Source organism: Aplysia californica, unplaced genomic scaffold (genome assembly GCF_000002075.1).
Source record: "Aplysia californica isolate F4 #8 unplaced genomic scaffold, AplCal3.0 scaffold00620, whole genome shotgun sequence".
NCBI classification, from domain to species: Eukaryota; Metazoa; Mollusca; class Gastropoda; order Aplysiida; family Aplysiidae; genus Aplysia; species Aplysia californica.
The window spans coordinates 88,231-105,320 of record NW_004797890.1 but is presented as its reverse complement, the minus strand read 5'-3'; the positions used below and the strand labels follow the sequence as shown (position 1 = coordinate 105,320).

The 17,090-nt window shown below is 39.4% G+C and overlaps 1 protein-coding gene across 1 annotated transcript in view; it reads left to right on the top strand.

Annotated features, from left to right (window-relative positions):
• LOC101854281 overlaps nucleotides 1–17,090 on the top strand; it is a gene marked incomplete in the record, with an annotated part of 193,120 nt that overhangs the window by 94,654 nt on the left and 81,376 nt on the right. The window contains 1 exon segment of the mRNA XM_035972233.1: nucleotides 2,295–2,441. Coding sequence (XP_035828126.1) covers nucleotides 2,295–2,441 — 147 coding nt within the window.

Genomic DNA, 17,090 nt, shown 5'->3' with positions numbered 1-17,090 from the left:
GTGTGTGTGAGTGTGTGTGTGTGAAAGAGAATAATATTTATTGAACAAACGGCTGACTGAGAAACCGACAGATAGATGTACTGATGGACAGAGTAGGTTTGTATGTAGGAGTAAAAAAAATACAGACAGACAGACAGATAGACAGACAGACAGACAGACAGACAGACAGACAGACAGACAGAAAGACCGATAGACAGACAGACAGACAGACAAAGAAAACAGTCGAGTGATTCCTCTTGGTGCTTGTTTAACATTCGTCATTATTTAACAATGGTTTGAAGAGTACGACCTCCTCTCAGAAGGATTTAGCAACGTAGGTTGTAAAGCAAAGCGATGACATAAACTTGAGCCCGGCATTCTAAACTTACATGACCTTCAAAGAACATCGAGGATATCTACACTAAGTGAAACCACATGTGGGTCGAAGTGACGTCATGTGAGATATTCGTCGTATTTTTTAAAAGAGTGGAGTCCAGTTGATTTAGTAGAGGGTTTGCGGCGCTCGCAACTGCATGCGGTCATATGAGCGTCAAAGGGTGGATATCAACAGAGACGTCCTTACAGGGAATCAGGCTTACTCTGCTCACCTCTCTAGCTTCAACGGCACAAAGTCTGCTTCGACTATCAAGGCACCCGGAAATAGTAGTTTACAAGAGTGTGACAAACATGCAAAAGCAGTAGAGGAAAAACGATGATAGGACTAGGGAAAAAAGCAGCAGTTCCCTATTGCAGTTCAGGGACAGTTATAAGCATGCCATTGATGAATCAGCTCATTTACTATTACAATTCTACTGTGCATAAGAACAGGATTAATGTCCCCCCCTTTGGGAAAGGCTTGAAGACACTTCAGTCAGTAGCACCGCCCTGGGGGGTTGGGGACTCCAGTTGACTATGCGGTAGAGACCATAACTCCGAAAGTAGCTGATGAACCGGATGGTATTAATACGTATTTCACCGATCAGCTCATACGTTTAAAAGAAAGTTAGCGTATCTGAGTCAAAAAATCTATTTAAGAATTTGTTTCAAGTAAAAATAGGTCGAAATCTTTTAACTTTAAAAATTAATATCGAATTCTCTATTTCTAAAAAAATACATAATGCAATATTGAGATATTACAACCTTAGCAGAACTTATACCTTATGAAGTTGGGTTTACTTCAATTTAAGCCAAAAGAGATGCTAACCTGGTTTTGTTAAAAACTAGGTTCTTAATTCGAACAGCAGATGGGTCAAACCAAGTTTACACAGCCGTTGAATTTCACTTTTGAAACTGGCATACCCACAGCCTCGTTAAAATACTCAGCTGTGCCTGTGTATATCAAATGAAACAAACATTCCAAAGCGCGTAGGTCAACATAATTATTGCTCTTACAGGTACTTGCTCTCCTCGGCCCTGTGATTCAGCTGGTTAAATGCTGGAGCAAATGCCCTGGTTCGAATCCTCATGGAAGCATTTGGCCTTAGCTTGTTTTGGGGGTGTTTTTATGGGTCTCCGTCCATTCAGCTTGGTCCTTTCGAAAATGGATGTTAAATTCGGAGGTCCAGCCTCCTAAATAGCCTTACAGTGGTGAAAAAGGTGTTAAACCTATGAAAAAATTGCTGTCTCTCAGTACACCCGGAAACACGCACTGAGCAGTGCGCCGTTGTCTTTGTTGGTTTCACACAGGCTTATGATACGAATATACGAATTGTCTGGGGGCGGGACCAGAATGTAACGTTCCTGAACTTGGATTGTTTAGATGAGTTTTTCAAAACTCCCCAACCACTTGGTTAGGTCTTATCGGAGACGGACTATGACGTCAAATGATTAAAGGGACGTTATACCAATTCACTTGTCAGTTACCAATTACCAGTTAGAAGTGGATACCATTGTCTTAGTGGAAATAACTTGCATAAGAATAGCCCTAGGACATCGGTGTCTGTGGTGTAGCAGTAGTTAACGTACGTTGCCGCAGAGAGACAGCCTGTCTTCCGATTCCACTGTGGAGAGAAATTTTATCGATATCCGGGGCTTTTTGCTAGGATGTTGTATCCCTCTCAGCCCGGGTTAGCTTTAAGAGTCAGGTCGAATCCCGCCTCCTAAATGATCTAAATTGTGTCGACGGGTGTGGAAAACACATACATTTTAACAACCAAATTTATATTGCGTTGCAGATAAATAATGTATTGTTCTTTTCCCATAGCTGTGTATTCTATTAAGATAGTAAAATATGAATTATAAAACGCATAGAATCAGCTATTGAGCGTGAATATGCGCTGTACAAATGCTATTCATTATTATTATTTCTTTTCCAGTGTGACCCTGGTGTTGGCACGGACGCCTTCTTTGATTTCATCTACCGGAAATCGAAGGATAGCAGCCTCGTTATGGTGATGGGCAGCGCATGCACGGAAGTAACCAAGACGATCGCCGAGATAGTGCCTTATTGGAACCTGCTACTGGTAAGTAGAGTACTTTTCTTTACTTTTGTTTTTTTATGTTGGCCTATACTAAGAGGCGTCGAGGGGCGATGTAGATTGTCGGACGTGGGCCGGGTGTGTTGCTGTTTGGATCGTTATGCTGTTCGTTTGGACTACGTCAATCCATCTCTTTCTTTTTACCTTCATTTTACCTTGTAACCATCGAACTGCATGTTGTTGGCCTTTGAGGCTGGCTGTTGTGGCCTCATTCTCATTACACTTCCAAACCACCTCATTCGTTGTCTTTCAGTTGGACGCTCTTTTTTGCTTCATTTATTAAGTAGCTTAATGTTTCACCAAAGCAACGGAAAGGCTAATAATATGACCATCTTCCTGTTTTGTATAGGCTATTCCTTATCATGTTGACTGACTTTTGATTGACTGATTGATTGTTTGACTAATAAAAGAATGGATTTCCGTGGGTGGTTGGATGGTGCTCTGGTATGATTTGTTCCTCCATTCCTGTTAAACATCTAACATACTCATTCTCCGTTCTTCTTTTATTAATTTGTATGACACTCTTTAGTAGTAACATCCCTAATCTTCGGCACGTATATGACGTATTGGTTGAGCAACTGCGTAAAACATTCACAAAAACTTAACTAATAGATTTACTGATTCGTAGAAAGATAGATAGATTCAAAGATTGATTCACTCTTCGAATGATTAATTTGTGCTGATGAAACTAAGCTACTTGTCACCGTTCTTCTTTTGTCGATAGTTTGCTTCCTTTACTTCTAATTACTCAAAGACCATATTTATACAATGGTGTGTATATCGCGTATTCAAATTGTAAGTTATCTAGCGTTTGTGGTGTAGCGTTAAGGCCATTCGCCGTCACACGCAGAAGACATAAGGTTGATGCCCCTTTTGGGAAAGTTTTATCGAGCATCCAGTCTTTCTGCTGAGGCGTTGTATCGCCTCTCAGCCAAGGTTGGCTCTGGCAGGCAGTGCCATAGCAACCCGCCTCCTACATCATCTAAATTGTGTGAATGGGAGCGTAAATCATCTTCAATCATAATTTTATACAATCAAACATTCAAATATAGAAATACACCACATGAGTAATTTCATGTAGCGTAAAACAGCTAGGCCCCTCAAATTTCCTTTTCCTTTATTCAGCTGACATGTTTGTGTATCATAAATGAATGGCATAGCTGTTGATCTTTCAGTGGTTGTTAACATAATTTATATTTTCCATGATCTTTGGCAATGCCGGTTGTGAGTGTTTGTGTGTATCTATGCGCAGTGTGTATATGTGTTGGTGTGCTTGTGCGTGTGTGTGTATGTGTGTGTGTGTGTGTAATATGTGTGTATGTGTGTGTGTATGTATGTGTGTGTGTATGTGTGTGTATGTGTGTGTGTGAGTGTGCTTGTGCGTTTGACTCATGACTTGCTTCTAGACCTCTGTCGGCGCTTTTTTTGTGTTCCTTTTATCACTTTTAATAATTCTTGCTTAGTATAAAGTTGTGATCATACGATGTTGAACTGATTTCAAATTAAAAATTGTTTAGCTGCTTAAACTTGATCATAACATTTTTCAAGATGGAAAGTAAAAAGTACCTATTTGTGACAGTATATTAATGAAAGGTTTGCTAGAAATAAGCCACTCATGCACAGGGGCAGAAGCTGACTTGTTTGACAGGAAAAGATACGTCTGGAAATGAAGAAGTTTCTTCAAAACGCTACCCGTGCCATCATAAGCATGCAAATTAATGCTTAGCATGAGGAGGAACTATTAGGTCTATTCAGTTTCAAGCCTGAAAATACAGAGGTAAAACCATTGAGCTATTTTGATATGTCGACTGCAAAAAAAGAAACAAAAGAAACAAAAACCACACAACAAAATCTTTGAGTATCAATACCGTGATCAATACCATCAAGACGAGGTATTTGCAGAGCACTCTTGCCCGGAGGGATTATTGACTGGTACTTTGTCGGTTTTTTGTGAGCTTTTTTTAAAATTTTAAAATTAGGTCATTCTCCCCTGTCCTCTGTTCACCGAAAAACCATTCAAAATATGACACCTAGCAGTAACAAAAGCTTTCGGGACCGAGAAGTACCCCGATATTTTGAAGACTCGTTCTTTACTGAAACGTCAAGTTTATCGAACGTGGAATTTGACAAAGATTTTCTCTTTGAAAGACATAATATCCATTCCCCCTGAATTATTTTCACTTTTACGTGGAAAAGAAAATATGAGAAGGAAAGAGATAGCAGAGAGACAGAGGAAAAGAAAGAGAGGGAAAGGAAGAGAGATATAGAGAAAGCAAGCGATGGAAAGATAGCGAAAGAGACAGACAAACAGACAGACAGACTGACTGACTGACTGACAGGCAGACAGACTGACTGACAGACAGACAGACGGACAGAGCGACAGACAGACTGACTGAGAGACAAACAGACAGACAGACAAGACAGAGAAACAAAGAGATAAAGAAAGCAAGATGAGAAGAAACTGCAGAATAAAAAATTGATTATTTAAAAGCAACACCGATCTCTGAACTGTATGATAACAAGATCACAGAAGATTACAATCTTTGACAAGAATTTCACACATCGTCACACAGTTGAGTGTCGGTGTTTTGCGCTGCTCTGATCATTTGATTGATGGTCAGGTCACTATATTTGCCACAAAATCGTATACTGACAAATCCACTTATACAGTCTTGGCTGCAAATCAGTTGTTTTTTTCTTCTTTTGTTTGTTTGTTTATTTGCTTGTTTGTATCTGTATGTTTGTTGGTTTGTTTGTCTCTGCGTTTGTTTGTCTGTCTGTTTGTTTTGTTTGTTTGCTTGTTTGTTAGCTTTTGTTTATTTGTGATAGGGGTGGTGGTTTAACGGCTTGGCGTCGCAATTTATTCCTTTTTTTTAATTGTTGGTGATGATAATAATGGAGACTGTGATGTATGTCCATTTTTCTGCTTAGATGTTGCATCCCACTCAGCCCGGCTTGCCCCTGAGAGGTAGGGTCAAAGCCCGTTTCCAGAATTATCTAAATTGTGTCGATGGGGGCACTACAACACGTACAGTAAAGTTTCTTTGCGAGCCTTCTGCTTAAGTCATCAAAACACTCCTTTTGCAACACTTACAGCTTTCGTTACTTCTTAAATAATAATTGAGTTTATGAGACTTAACACTTAAAGGGCGTAGCTGACAAATTATATGTCTAATCGGCAGCAGAATTAAGAAAGTGTTTTGGCATATTTCATACCGTCATGCGCAAATCAGAAACATCAATTTACATGCACATCATTGCCTGCCTTATATATTTCTAGATAAAAAATACAAACGTTGATAAAAATTAGTACAAATAACCTAGAGCCCCAAAATAACGCATCTTCGATCCTTGTTGAAGGATCAAAATGTGCGTTCTTAAAGTGTTAATTCGAAAAATAACTTACTGTTAAATGCAGGAGTAAAGTCATGCTATTATACATAACAGTACAAGGCAAGCAACTGCCGATGCTAGATATCCAAATAACAGTGAAAGGTGAGAAGGGTAATGGGTTTAGTCACCTTGAGGTCATTTCGAAAATAATAAATGAAAGTGAAAACAAAATAACGAATTTAATAAATAAAGCTGGACATTAACATGATGTACAACTGAATGTTGGTACTTCGTGAATGCCATAGTATGGTTTAAAACCTTCCAGACAAAATGTCATTCACCCTTACTGCTATGCTATATAATCTCCCCTGACTTGTGTCATAATAATAATAACAATAGATAGCATTTTTATAGCGCATATCCCCGCTCAACAGCAGGCTCTATGCGCTTTACACTATATTATTACCCCAGCAGACCATAGAACACTCCGAAACATTCTCAGCTTCCCGGGAAGCATACAGTGCAAGCAGCCGATTCAGCACTCAAACACTAACAAACTGACAAGATCTTTCGTTGTCTATAGCCGTGTACCCATTCCCACCTAGGTAAAGTGAGGAAAATTCGTGTAAAGTGCCTTTCCCAAGGACACAACGTCGGGTCCCTGACGGGATTCGAACCCACGACCTTACGGTTGCGAGTCCGAGAGCCTAACCACTAGGCCACCGACGCCACATACGTCATCATACAGAGAACTAGTTGTGACTTTGACCCTATATCTTTTCACCCCTTTTATTATATATGTAAATAATGCGAAGCACAGCTGGAAGTGGAATATTAACAAAGTGACTATTTGTCCATTTAACGTCCAAGTAAAATCATCTTGCTCACCGAATCATTGTTTTTTAATTGTTATTATTGAACGCGTCATGAACTGTTTATATGGGACTGAAACTAATTCAGTGGACTCTTTTCATAGCTTTTAAATTGGTTCATAAAAGTTCCCACATCCGTTGTTGTATAGGGGGTTGACTTTTTATGAGTACAACTTGGTCCTCATTGCTTGTTCATGATATTCATATTAGTCTAAGCAACAGTATCTATCTATGAGAGATGTACAAATAAGTTAATGCACTTAAGAGGTTTTTTTTTGTTGACTCATCTCCTAATGTCGATTTTATGAGATTGCTATTTATGAGTAAAACTTGGTCAATATTGCTTGTTTCCACGCAGGAGCAGAAATACTCATTACCTTTGTATACCACCGGTTGATAGCCATCCTGATCGAGCCGTTACCTCAGGTTATATTGATTTATCATCTTTGACTATGACGTCAATGGGCCTGAGAATAGGCCTGATTTGAATCTCTCATTGGAACGTTCTTTGGTTCGGGTTGCTAGGGGGAGTTTTCAAGGCTCTCTACATACTTGGTTCGTACGTGTCGGATTGGGGGGAGGGGGTGGGGGAGAGATTTGGACATGTTTCTCTTAATTAACCTTGGTATGCTTTAATCACATTAAACTAATTACATACTACCATACCATGATAAAGGGTTATTCAACTATCATAGCACAGTCGAACCTGCTCCAACAACCACCTATCCAAGCCAATCACCAGCACAAACGACCATTTCCCCCTCTAAAACGTTTTTTTTCTTTGTTTTTTTTTCATGTCCTAATGATACTGCCCGAGGAGACTCCCTGTCTACGTTGATCACTTTTCTCCTCGACAATTTATTGTCGTCTTGGACAGGTTTAACTTCATCAGACGTTTAGAATAGCTATTTTTTAAGAATCTGTCTGAGTTCTGTGTTCACAAATCTCCAGATTTACCGGCAGCCCCCTCCATTGGTAGCATGCACTCTGTTATATAATTGCGCAGGAACTTGCCCATTACGACCACTCATACTGTCGAGGAAAATATCGCCATCCAAGAAAGATGAGTGCCATGGATATCATCATTATAGTATAGAAAAGAGGCAACGGTGGTGGGTGGGAAATGATCGTCCGTAGAGATGATTGTCTTGGAAAGGTGGTCGTTAGACAAGGCTCGACCGTAATTATTAATAGTAAGATACAATGAATTCTAATGGGAAGATTCTGAGCAACCCGTAAAACGACCCATAATTATGTAATAAAAACATAAAAACACATTTTCACTGCCCGGGCCGATGTCCTGAGGATCCTATCTAAACCTTACCATGCTGGATTCTATTGCCAAACTATAAGACTTGTGGTTGGACTTGCAAGTCTGTGAGATGGACGGGAAGAGAAAATAGCTTAAGACTTAACGCCACCACTCATCATTGGAAGGTCTCTCTCTCTCTCTCTCTCTCTCTCTCTCTCTCTCTCTCTCTCTCTCTCTCTCTCTCTCTCTTTTCCCCTTATATATATATATATATATCTATCTATCTATCTATCTATCTATCTATCTATCTATCTATCTATCTATCTATATATATATATATATATAATTGCTATCAACCCAGGAGTAACTCAATAGCCAAAACAAATTGAGCACCTTTTTTTAAAGTGTAGGGTTATACACCCCCATCAGAAAATTTAGATCATTTAGAGGCAAGCTTCGACTTTTACTGTGAGAGCCAACCTAGGCTGAAAGGGATACAACATCCCAACGAAAAGACCAAGACACTTAATAAAAATTCTCCCCACTCGGGAATCGAAATTGGATCTTCTCCATGTAACGGTGAGGTGCCTAACGGCTACACCACAGACGCCGTTCTGAACATCCTGAAACCCCACACAAACATAGTAATACGTCATAAGATGACACTGAGACAATTGGGGCCAATGTTTTGAATACCCCACATTAACCTTATAATATTACACCAAACGTCAAGTCAACTGCCAAACTAAGGCATTTAGGACTGAATTTTGTAACCAGTTCTGAGCCATAGTTAGGGTAGGGATGGGGAGGGGGGGGAGGGGGGGAGAGAGAGGGAAAAGAAGGGGAGATAACCTGTGACTTAATAGTTCCACCGCTCAATAGCAATATACTCTCTTTTATACAATTACTGAAAAGTTACCTATTAGCCAGAAGCCATAAAGTCTGCTGAGCACATTGAAATCTGACCCAAACTATCGTATTAAAAACTTTAAAAAACAAACTCTATGATTATCGAGGCTTATATTCTGATGATGCCATCTTAACATTACCATACTATCATACCAAAGCCTAGGTCAACTACTTGGGTGGCTTGGCGGTTGCTCTGTTTTGTTTGTGCTCCTTCTTTTCTATCAAACATCTAAGGATCGTCCATATCCCTCCTCTTTATTTTCAAGTGCTATGGAACTTTTGCTGAAACAGAAAAAGTTAAACTGCCAAAGTGAAAAGCATGTCTTGAGAATATATCGCAGATAGATTGGAAAATAGATTTAGACTTGTTGGACTTAGCTGTAGCAGTCTCTCTCTCTCTCTCTCTCTCTCTCTCTCTCTCTCTCTCTCTCTCTCTCTCTCTCTCCCTCCCTCTCTCCCCCCCTCTCTCTCCCTCTCCCCCTCTCTCGCTCCCTCTCGCTCTCTCGCATGTAATGTACATAGTAATGTCTAACCTGTACAATATGACGACCCATTGTCGAGCAGAAAAGTGGTCATCTTAAACAGGTGGTCTGCTTGAGCAGTGTCATTATAATAATGAAAAAAAACCCGCAATGGAAACGTAGCACGTTGTCGTTTATACCGGTTACTGTCTTGGAGCAGGTTTCACTGTATTCTGAACTCCGGTGCCAGAACTCTAAAGCTTCTTAAACCCGACCCACACTTACGTAACAAACTCAGGAAAACACACAACGGGTCAACGTCCAGATGACCACATCACTTTGCAATTTCTGGACTCAGTTGTAGCGGCGAACTGTATCCATTTTTAATTATTTCTTTTTAAAATTTTATTATAGATGGTTTATGCCCCTGTCAGCTAGATTTAGACCATTTAGGAGAGGAGGCGCACTTTGGCCCTGTCTGTCATTAGGGCCAGAACGGACTGAGAGAGTTACAACATTTAAAATGTCCTTCCAACAGGCATCAAACTCAGGTCATCTGCGTGCAACTACGAAATATCTAACTGTTACACCAAGGACGTTAGTAAACTATTTCTTATGTAAAGTGATAAACACGAGTAACCACACGACGAATATTCTTGCCAAAATGAACCACAAATATATACTTAATGAGTGACCTGTTATCCATGTAGGTATAGATGCTCATCTCGACACTGTTCAGGCCAATGTCCTGATGATCCCTTCTTAAGCCTCATCTGGATTCTACAGTAGCTCGTGATCTGCGACAATAATAATTGACGACATATTCCCCTCTTCAACGGCCATTGATCTCACCAGGAGCAGGGTGTTGGTTGTTGCATGGGCTCTGTCATTGTCTTTCTGTAGTAACGCCTTTTGTAAGAATTCCATAATGGTGTCACTATGGCTGAAATTTGGGTTATGGTAGACCGACTTTTTACTGATTACGATCTTTGTTTTTATTTTTTTAATTTTTAATATCTGTAAATTTATTTACTATTATAGTTTACTTTATTTTTATATTGATTGTCATGTTGATTTCTAAAAATTTAATGTGATTAATTGATTAATTAATTAATCTATTTGTGTTCCTGTGGGATCGTCTCAACCTTTATGTTTTAAATTAATTATTTTTTTGGGCCTCAGATTCAAAGTTGAAATTAATTCTACCGTCTATCTTCTATAGCCCGCCCCGAAACCTAACAATCTACAGATAACTCCTCTCCCGCAATTCAATATTCCTTTCGAGCAATAATTATGTTAGTCCCACGTCAAAATTGAGTTTCATTTTGGTCAATAGAAGAAAGATTCACAAACACAGTCTTGGAGAGTACAAAAAGGTTGAAAAATAGAACTTGTAGGTGCAGAAAGGACTTTTTTTTCTCCCTCGCTCTTGTTCAAGTGAAAAGTTTGGAGATTTATCTATTCAACATCCGCCCATCCATCCGTCCATTTATCCATCTTTCCATCTATCCATTCAGTCATCTATCTATCTATCTATCTATGTATCTATCTATCTATCTATGTATCTATGTATCTATCTATCTATCTATGTATCTATGTATCTATCTATGTATCTATGTATCTATCTATCTATCTATCTATCTAGCTATCTATTTATCTATCTATTTATCTATCTATCTATCTATTTATCTATCTATCTATCTATCTATCTATCTATCTATCTATCTATCTATCTATCTATCTTTCTACTCATGGGTCATATAAGTGCAGTAGATTAAAAGTGTTACTACAGGGTGTCATAAAAAGAAAAGGAGGCGAGATACCAATGATGGATATTTGAAAAGAAAAAAGGAGCGAACCACACAGGAGCTCCCGCCGACATCCCACAAAAAGCTTAAAAGCTTTGCGAGCTATTCATATTTACTTTTAAAAACGACTGTGTTCTTCAGTACTGTTGCAGTGTGTCTTTCTGTGTTTGTCTTTATTGTAAACATTGTGAATGTTTAACTATTTTAAATTTAGATTCTTGTGTAGTGCACGTCTATCGTCCTCAAATATTTTCTTCTTTTCTTTTTAAGCTACTCTCTGATATCACCTCTAATTTTCAGCACATTATGACCTATTTATGATATGTTGCAAGCACCGTAACACTTTTACTAAAAATCAAAACGAAACAATTTAGTTCATTGTACGCGGCGGGCAAATTTGCTAACAAGGCTGGGAGGATGGATACCAGAAGACAAACAGTGATACTCGCTTTGAAAAAAAACATTCCCCACGAGAAAACCGAACTCACTTCTTCTGAGAACAACAGTGAAGTCTATACCCATTGGATTGGACCACGGACACAGGTTCTGTTGTTCACTCGTTAGGCATTAAGCGCTGTTTACTCACTAAAGATCAAGGAGCGGTTCCATTTTTATGTTTGGATTTCCTCTTTCACAACGTCTGGTTCGGGCGCCGCACCCAAGATAAATATTTCAAAGGAGCCGGAATAAGAAAATGTCTCCCCACGGGAGGTAACATCGGGAATTCCCTAAAGAAAACCAAATAGATTAAAGTAAAGGGAGGGTTGAGGGGGTGGGGAGATTTTTCCAACTGCGAGGTGAAATAAGGATTTCCCGCAAAAAAAACCCAACCCAACCCAAGTGAATGGGGCGTGGCGAATTAGAAATAAAAATGGGACGCAAAGAGGAGAGGGTGTGGTCTATTCCACAATCCCACAGAAACGAAAGCTTTTTCTACCCATTCGACAGCCGTTGGGAATTCCTTTGGCCCGTGGAGAAAGACTTGATGGAGGACTCTGTAGGACAGTCCTTACTTACAAACCCCCCCCCCATTCAAGAAAAAGGAAGAGCCAAAACTGTTCCCGTAAGGTCAAGGTCGGGAAGTTGGATAACAACAAGATCTTAGTCATCTGTCTTTTACAGATCCTTATCGGACGTCTGGTCTCCTGTTTGTGTGAAGCTCGATAAAATATAGTTCTTTTACTTTTGCTTCTATTTCTAGTACCCTCATCTGTGGTGTAGCGATTAGGCACTTTTTCCCTCACACGCAGGAGACCTGATTTCGATTCCGGAATGGAGATGATTTTTACCAAACATTTCGGTCTTTCTTCTGGGGTGTTGTATCCCTGTCAGCCTACTTGGTGCTGGCAGGCGGAGCCGAAGCCCGCTTCCTAAATGACCTTCATTTTTTATGGGGGGGGGGTGGAGGGGAGGGAAGACGTAACATACCTACATTTGAAAAAAAATCAGCGTCTGGTAAAGCTAAGGGAGAAAACCTGCGTTCCTGCTATGATTGCTGCTGCAGTTTGTCCGGCTTTTGCTATGTCGCTACCTCAGAATTTCAAAGTTCTATATGACATTTTTTTTACCGTTTTGGGTTACTAAGACAATTAGGCTAGAAAATAATTGAATGTTCTATCTGCTCCCTCAAAGTCCTAGGATTTTTCGAAGTCTTTAAAATTATTCATATAGTTACATTCGAAAAGCTTTGTTGTGAAACTCAATTTTTTTCCCGTCAAATCTCTCAAAACAAAGTACTTAGCGGATAGAACCTTGAAATCCTAAGGCCGCGATTTCATAACAAAGATGGTGACCTTGTGGTGCTGTTACTGTTGCCGTTGCCTTTTCTGCTTTTTCTGTCATTGTTTCTTGTATTTATTTTTGTGTTCGTTATTGCTGCTGTCGTTGTTATTTTTGCTCTTCTGGTTGCTGTTGCTTTGTTGCTGATGTTATTGTTGTCTTGTTGCTGTTGTTCTGTTGTTGTTGTTGTTGTTGTTGTCAGTGTCTATTTATTTATTCATTTTGCTCTGTACAAATTCGCCAAGAGGTGAGAAAATGAGCTTGAAAAGATTGAATATTCATAATTGTGCTTAGTTTCGTTATTTTCGGTTGCCTCCACGCAATCATGACAACATTTACAACAGGATGAAAAATTCAAGACAAGATTGATATTTGGGAAATGTCAGCATTACATATTATTTCCGAGAAAATATCAAACCCGATATCGTTCATATAATCCACATTCAAGCCCTTACATTTCTTTCGATTGATCTAAGTGTAAGTTTCTTTTCCCTAGTGGAACCTTGATGCAATCCCCGAATAACTCGCGGCGAGGACACCGTGGGTATGTTCTCAATTTGATAGATCTGTTTCACAGTTTTAGTACCCTTCAAAGGAGCATGTGGTGTAGCGGCTAAGCGCTTCGCCGTCGCACACAGAAAACCTGGGGTCAAATTTAAAAAAATGTGGGTGGAGAATTTTTATCAATCATCTCGGTATTTCTGCTGTACAGTTGTATCCCTCTCAGCCCGAGTTGGACGTTACAGGTAGGGTCGAAGCCCACCTCTTAAATGATCTAAAATGTATTGATGGGGGTGCAAAAACACCTACATTGAAAGGGGTGGGAGTGGGGAGGGGGTTAAAGTATTCTTCCAAAGGACACGGTTGTCTTCATGCGGACGACTTGGCCCGATATCACTATTCATCAAGTTTTCATAACATAATATTTTGTCGAAATCATTCGACTTTTGTGTTTCTAATCACCACTAAACTTTCAAAATTGATATAGAGGGAAGAACTCCGATACTATTTATTGTTCCCTATAACTATCCAACATTTGACCATACCTTTTGGTTTCAGTATGGCAATATTTAGAAGCGAATAAAAACTTTTGCCCAGGGTTGTGGTATGATCTACTGACCTGAAAAAGCCTACGCCTATATAATATGCATATTAGATATATATATCATTATAAGTGGAGGAGGGCTTGGACTTTACGCCCGTCGATACAATTTAGATAATATACAAGGCGGACTTTGACTTGTCTGAAAGATAAAAAACCCTGATCATTCTATTCTTCATTTTAGGGAGATATGATAGTGTATTAAAATTTGAACTTAAAATTTGCAAATACCTCAAACTGGGTGTAAATGAGATACAATCTTATTATTTTGTAATCGCGGTATAGCACATTCGATAATATCATCCACCGAGTAACTTGGGCAGTGGGTATAACACCCTTGATAAAGATAATACTATCTTCCTCAGAGAAAATTGAGTATTGATATGACGTATACAGGCAAACCTGACGAACAGCAATACTAATATGATCATCATCATTATCGTCATTATCTTCATCATCATCGTCATCATCATCATCATCATAATCACAGACCAAGCAGTTCAGCCTTTTCTTGTTTTCTTTTTTCTGGAAGTCTAACAATCTGCATCATGTTGGCATATTACGTAACCTCGACACCAAAATCAGAACAAGGAACAAAAGAAAAATTATTATTGAAGGCCAGTGCGCATGCCATTGAGGCAAACCAAAGTTCCACTGTGATGGATGTATGGCAACTCTTAACATGACAGGTCCTACACCAGGGTGCCCAGTGAGAGCAAATAGTTCTGCATGTGTCGTAGCAAACTGATTAGCATCCTTTGCCCTCTCCTAACACCACGGTGTGGTCGGACTGCTCCTACGTTCTGTTTCCAGATCTGTTATTTTTCTCGTGTGTACTGAGCGGAATGGGATGGCTATCGTTTTGATTTGCCGTCGACTGTTGTGAAACTCATCTCCAACAACAACCTATTTCTGTTGTAAAGTGCTCTTACAATTTGTTTTTAAAAAGCTAAACCCTGCACCACCACCAACAACAACAACAACAACAGCGGCAGCAGCGGAAGGAAAAAATAACAGCAGAAGCAGAAGGGAAGAAAATACAACAGCAGTAACAACAGCAACTACAGAAACTAAAACAACAAAAAACAACATCAACATCGACATCAGCAGCAACACAACAATAGTAACAACAGCAACAACAACAACAACAATAACAACAACAACAACAACATGCCATCATGCACTAGTAGTCTCGGCAGAAGCCCCAAAAACAATATCGGTAACAATAACAGCAAAAACAACAACGACAACAACAACAAAACAACAACAAAACAACAACAATAACAAGAGCAACAACAATATTAACTATTCGTATAATCCACAACGTACTGATATATTAAACCCGTTGCCAGACACTTCAAATGGAAGGACGCTGAACCCAGCAAAACCCTTAGCTCTATTCTCCAGTTCTTTTTTTCGTAGTACAGTCGAACTTGTCAGTAACAGTCACTCAAGATCACGGAAAGAGTGGCCATTATAGACTGGTGGCCTCTAAAGACACGGCTGATTATGGTTGTTTTAAAGACTTGACAAAGTAAACCGATGATTTGAAATCTGAAACCTTAGTATATCTTTCTATTTCACTTCCATCACAATTGTGATAATGTATCATAAGACCTTTTTTGAAATATTTGAGAGCAAACACTCAGTCAGAAGTCAGGTTGGAGGAAAACCTTTGGAGCGAGAGACCGTTATGAGCAAGTTTTGAGGATGATTAGTCGCGAAACTAACTATTGGCCGTGGTTGCGTTGGATGGGAAGAGACAGCAGAAGAGAGGTTAGAAATAAGCGAAAACACAAGGGTGTCACGCGACAGTGACCGTTAGTACAAGTGACTGCAATGGGGACATGGCTGCTACCTTAGAATTACAAAAGTTCTATCTGACATGTTTGGCCGTTCTGAGTTACAAAGACCATGATTTCAGAAACCAAATTTTTAATATTCGATCTGCGCTATCAGAATCGTAAGATAAGCCAGAGTCGTTATCAAGTTATTCAAAGATTGCTTTCGAAAAAGCTTGACTTGTAAAACTCAAAATTTCTAACTGCAAATTTCTTTAAAAAAACAGGGTACTGAGCAGATAGAGCTTTGTAATTCTAGGGTAGCGAAAGGTCAATATCGAGCGGTTAAGAGATCTCTTGACACGTAATGCGTGTAACGAGTAGCTCTATCTTATTCTGGCTCCACTTTGCCCACCTATTGATCTGGTACTGAGGTCGTTCACTTAGCAGCACTCTATGTTACTACGTGTCTTTTTTGGAGAGATTTAATTAAGTGGGTTTTCCTATTGTAATTGTAACTATAGAGGTTTACCCTCCCTTTCAACCTTCGAGGACTATGGCGTGTCTTTTGATTAAATCTAAGAAAGCGGAAATGATCCCTTAATATCAATAATAGTGTATGTCTCACTTTCTACAGCTTTCTATCACAGCTATCTATTCGCTTTAGGCTATAATAAGTATATTTGTGCTTTTCCTAAGTTGTGTCATTCTGTAATCGTGTAACTTATTTTTTGAACTTTTTCAGCTTCCAAAAAACCCCCCATAAAAACGACAAACCAACAACAGCAAACAACTTTTTGATTTGAATTATGAGTGACGACCACAATGCCATCATACCGTTTTTATGCTTTTAATAATACAGGATGACCACTCTTTTTAGTGTAAGGATCCGTAGATTAAAGGGTTGACCTATTTCTTCCTGTTACACAATTAATCGAAACATAACACTATAGATATGGACTTTTTGGTTGACTCTCATGACCAGCGTTTCTTTTGTTTCACTTAGGCACTTCGTTTTCGCACGCAAGAGACCAGAGTTCTATTCCCATGTGGGGAGAATTTCTATCGTTTAGGTTTTGTCAGCTGAGATAGAGCTTGCCTATGTGGGTGTCTGTCTGTCTGTCTGTCTGTCTGTCTGTTGGTCTGTCTGTCTTACTGTCTGTGTCTGTGTGTGTGTCTGTGTGTGTGTCTGTGTGTGTATGTGTGTTATTGTCTGTCTCTGCCTCTCTATATATATTTCTCTTTCATCCTCTCACTGTCTATCTTTGTCTGTCTGTCTGTCTGTCTGTCTGTCTGTCTGTCTCTCTCTCTCACTCCCCCCTCCCCTCTCTCTCTTT